Source organism: Cyprinodon variegatus, unplaced genomic scaffold, assembly GCF_000732505.1.
Source record: "Cyprinodon variegatus isolate N-32 unplaced genomic scaffold, C_variegatus-1.0 Scaffold232, whole genome shotgun sequence".
NCBI lineage: Eukaryota > Metazoa > Chordata > Actinopteri > Cyprinodontiformes > Cyprinodontidae > Cyprinodon > Cyprinodon variegatus.
In genome coordinates, this window is record NW_015150685.1 from 835771 (window position 1) to 840119 (window position 4349).

Sequence of the window (4349 nt, forward strand, 5' to 3'; positions counted from 1 at the left end):
CCGTTCCTGTTTGGCTGTGACTCCATCCTGGAGAGAAATATCAGCTGTGCTGCTGCCATCAACACCTTTGTTTATAAATGTTGGACCTTTGCCTGTTTTTCAGTGTAGCCCTGTTTCTCTGACTGTGACTAGCCTCAGCAGATGGCCGCTCACACTGAAAATGGTTCTGCTGGACTTTTCTTCCTGTTAAAAGGGAGTTTTTCCTCCCATACTGTCGCAACAAGCATGTTTATTGTGAGGGATTGCATTTAAATCAATGAGTCGATGCAATCAACTGGTTTTCCTTAGATCGAAAACTTTGAATCAATCTGACAGGATGATCTGGTGAACTGTAAAGTGTCTTGAGAGATGATGTGTTGGCACTATAGAAATAAACTGAATTGAATGGTTTTAATCAACACAAAAACATTAATAACTACATACATAAAAAAAATTTTATGATTGCAATAATACATTGTCTATAAAACCAGATTAGGATATTCAGCCCCCATGTAGGATCTTTGATGAAACAGGCATATGCCATTTTTTTAAAACTGGCATGTCAGATACCACTTTTGGCTCTCACTGCCATTCTAGACTGTGGAGTTTTGAATTAGACACAAAAAGTTGCAGGACACCAACCTTGAGGATTTGTAAGGGGTATGCAATGGATTTGCCCTATAAAGGGTTCATCTGACTGGATAACTCAATAGAATTGCTGCCTTCAGATGAAGTGTTGTAAACTGACCAAATCAAGTTAAAAACATATTCTAAGCAAAGCCGCACGTTTAATAATATTGTTAGAAAAGTATCATAGTTGTGTTTTTTTTGGTATTTGCTTATGTTTTTTCTCATGTCTAAACATTTGCTTTAAACCACAGGATCATTTTAAAACAATATGACACATTTCTTTAGAAAAATATCAAATCTTTTGCATTTAAAATAAATAAAACTGATTTAATAATTTTTTCGAGTTTCACACTTGTAAACAAAATGTATGAAAACTACCAATCACGCCAAAGTAGCTGCTGGTTAGTTACATGCATTTTTCAAAAACAACATTATTAATTTATTGAAATATTTGAATTTGATAGTTTGAGATGTAAGGCTTAGCTGGTTAAATTTAACACATGTCAGACATGGCAGGACAATCCAGAACCTGCAATGCCTTGGGTTTCTATAGAGCCAGGTTTTCCTTCTTTAAATCCTGCATTATGTGTTGCTTGAATTATGTCCATCTAACATTTTGTCTGGAGGAAGTTTCTGCATGTCCCAAAGGTCTAGTTCTGGTACCATGGCTTCTTAATGACCAGAAGTTGAACAGGATGGTCCCTATTTTGCTCATCTAGTGACCATGGACTATCCCTACTTTTCAAGATGCATTGTGGGAAATTTCGAGTCTACTACTTTTTCATCCACTACACATTTGAAGACTCATCTAAAGTGTATATAGTGCCCTATATAGTGATCAGGGTGTAAATTTGGACACAGCTTGTTTTGATTTCAGTCTATCCATCCTCATGCCTGTTTGGTAGAGAATACAGTTTAATTTGTTAATAAAGCTATTTTATGGGATTGCAGTTGTTCCCTCCCATATACGACTATCAAACTGAGTGGAAGATGGAAGATTGACCATTACTTTTGAAACCAGTGACCTACCTTTTTGTGTGGCCTCAGGAACTTCTGCCACGTAGGTAGTCTGATCAAAAATTGGTTTATTGTCATTCTGGTCGATCACTTTGATTATTATTTCCATAGGATCTTCTGCATTTCCAGAACTTCCCTCTGCCACAGCATGAGCCCAGATCTATAGAAAAGAATATTTCATTTTATTAACAAGTATGTTTTGTTTGTCATTTTATTCCGTTATTAGATAAAGGTTTATGCTGTTGCTATTTTATGAACTATAATTTATGTTATCAAAGATGACCGAAATATACTATTTATATTAATTATGTTTTGATCCAAGTATTCCTTGAAAATATTAATATTGTTACAGAAAAACTATTCATCTTTTATAGCAGCGTTAAAAAGAAAACTAGTTACCCTGTATTCCGCCTGTTTCTCTCTGTCCAGTTCCTGTGTGACATACAGATTACCAGTATTCCTGTCCATGGTGAAAAGATCAATGGGAGGCTGATCTGCTCCTGGACCAGTGATGCTGTAATGGATCGTCTTTTTGCTGTCTTCACTAGAGCGTATCTGAACAGAATGAAACATCAATGATAAAAGTTTTAAATCAAGAAAATAATTTAAAGGGAGACATTAGTGCAGGTGACAGCCCTAAAAGCTAGGACTAACTGTAACCTAAAAGAGTTGCCAGGCTAAAGGATTTTATTAACATTACTAATGTTAAATAACAGACCAAAACATCAGCAAACAATTTATTCATGGAAGGGAGCAGAATTCAGCTTTAAACTCACCAATGGTAGAATAGAAACAAAAAACTGAATACACCTTAAAAATAGAAGGTATGAAAAAAAACAAAAACAAAACTTAAATGGACTGTCTGCCATTTTTATTGTTCAGTTCTTCTCACCTGATTAAGCCTATAAGGATATGGTCCCCTCTGATTCTCAGAAACACTTATTGGAGGGATAACCCAGTCTCTCTTCCTCCTTTTCAGCCCGCCACTAGATTTGGGGAAAAGCAGGACGGGAACCTCTCGATTCGCTGCATCCTGAAAACATGCATCATTTTCAGTAAGTTACTTAAACTGTAGTGTTTGCTAACACACATTAAAATTCATCTTGATTTTTTAATTAAACACTAAAAATTTAGATTAAACTCTTAATATGATTATTAACCTTCAAATGAAGTAGTTGTAGCAGGTTAAACTATCAACTTCAGCTCATATTTTTGTACAGAAACAAGGAATGTCACAAAATGTTAAATCCCGCCACAAGATGACAGTGTTTCACAGAAAACCTCTCTGAATTTCTTTAACAACAAACAAAAAAAAAAAGAACAGAGCTACTTGGTAGTGTTGGGATTATGAAAGTACATCAGAAGTCAGATAAATATCTTTACCAAAGGAAAAAAATTCTACATCTACACCAACCTGCTCTGCTGCAGCATCCATCTCAGTCTGATCATGGAGCTGGCCGTTTGGTTTATGACCTTCATGTTGGTGCTCAGTGTTAGGGTGGTTATTTCCATGGCGATGACCATCATACATCACCATGGCTGGAACAGTCAACTTCTGACCCTTTGAATCCCAGGAGTGGATGAAGAAGTCTCTGTGGCCCTCATGAAGAACAACTTGTCTCTTAACCTAAAGGATAGCAACATTAGCACAGGATATCATGAGAAGGTAAACATTTTAAAATTTAAGAAGTCATGAATCATAAATTGATGACAGAAACACATCAGCCTCAGGACCGGATTCTAATATCTTTGCAGTGGGACTATAAATCTGATACGGTACTGCTGTTGAAGCTCCACAAAGATATTATAGCACCCAGAACAGCAGTGAGAAGTCATGGAGAGTTATTGTCAATGGATGATTTAAATAATATAATGCCTAATTCTCAAATTGGGACAAATTATAAATTATATCCAAACATTTTGACCAATTTAGTTCAAGGTTGTCTCAGTAATATTCTAGCTCCTTAACTTAAAAATACATTTACTGAAGGTATCAATATAATAGACATAGATATAATAGATACGAAAAGTGTCAGAGGACTTGGTCAATTATAGACCTATATTCAATCTTCCTTTCAGGAATCAGTGCCAGGACCAATTCTCTTTACTATATATATACTCCCCATCAGTAGAATTATTAGACAGCATGGGATTAATTTCCACTGTCAAATCCATTTTTTTATGTCTCTACAGTTCTGTCATTTTTATTTCTTTATTACTCGCTCAGAACATCATTGATTTTGACAAACACCCTCCTTAAGATCGAGGAGTGGATTACGGCATGCAATGCCTAAATGAGGAAGCAGTTTCTACCTGGGACTTGGGAAGTTGCATTCAGCTGACTTGATTTAAAAAAAAAAAATTTCTTTTTTGCTGCAACTTAACTGCAGTTTTAGCCATTTTATATTATTTGCACTTGACAGCCAAAGATGGATTTTAGAAAAGCTGAAAGGCTTTGGAGGCCGTGCAGCACTCACTCATGTGTAATGGGCGGTTTGCAGAGATAAAATGAAGTGTGCGGTGTCAGACAGAGATAGTAAGCCGGGCTCCCTCTTCCTTTTTTAAAAAACTTAATTGAATGGCTTGACCTGAAGCATTGTTATATGGCTCAACACAATGCTGCAAACACCAAACCGTTAATATTCATTCATCTAAAAAAAAAAAAATTATTTATTTATATATATATATATATATATATATATATATATATATATATATATATA

At 35.4% G+C, this 4349-nt stretch overlaps 1 protein-coding gene across 1 annotated transcript in view; it reads right to left on the reverse strand.

Annotated features, from left to right (window-relative positions):
• The window catches only part of LOC107088912 (B-cadherin-like), a 22230-nt gene that overhangs the window by 11623 nt on the left and 6258 nt on the right, over window positions 1-4349 (reverse strand). Inside the window, exons 4-7 of the mRNA XM_015381377.1 lie at window positions 3041-3253; window positions 2519-2659; window positions 2026-2181; window positions 1639-1786 (exon numbers count right to left, since the gene is read on the reverse strand). Coding sequence (XP_015236863.1) covers window positions 1639-1786; window positions 2026-2181; window positions 2519-2659; window positions 3041-3253 — 658 coding nt within the window. The remainder of the gene's footprint in view (window positions 1-1638; window positions 1787-2025; window positions 2182-2518; window positions 2660-3040; window positions 3254-4349) is intronic.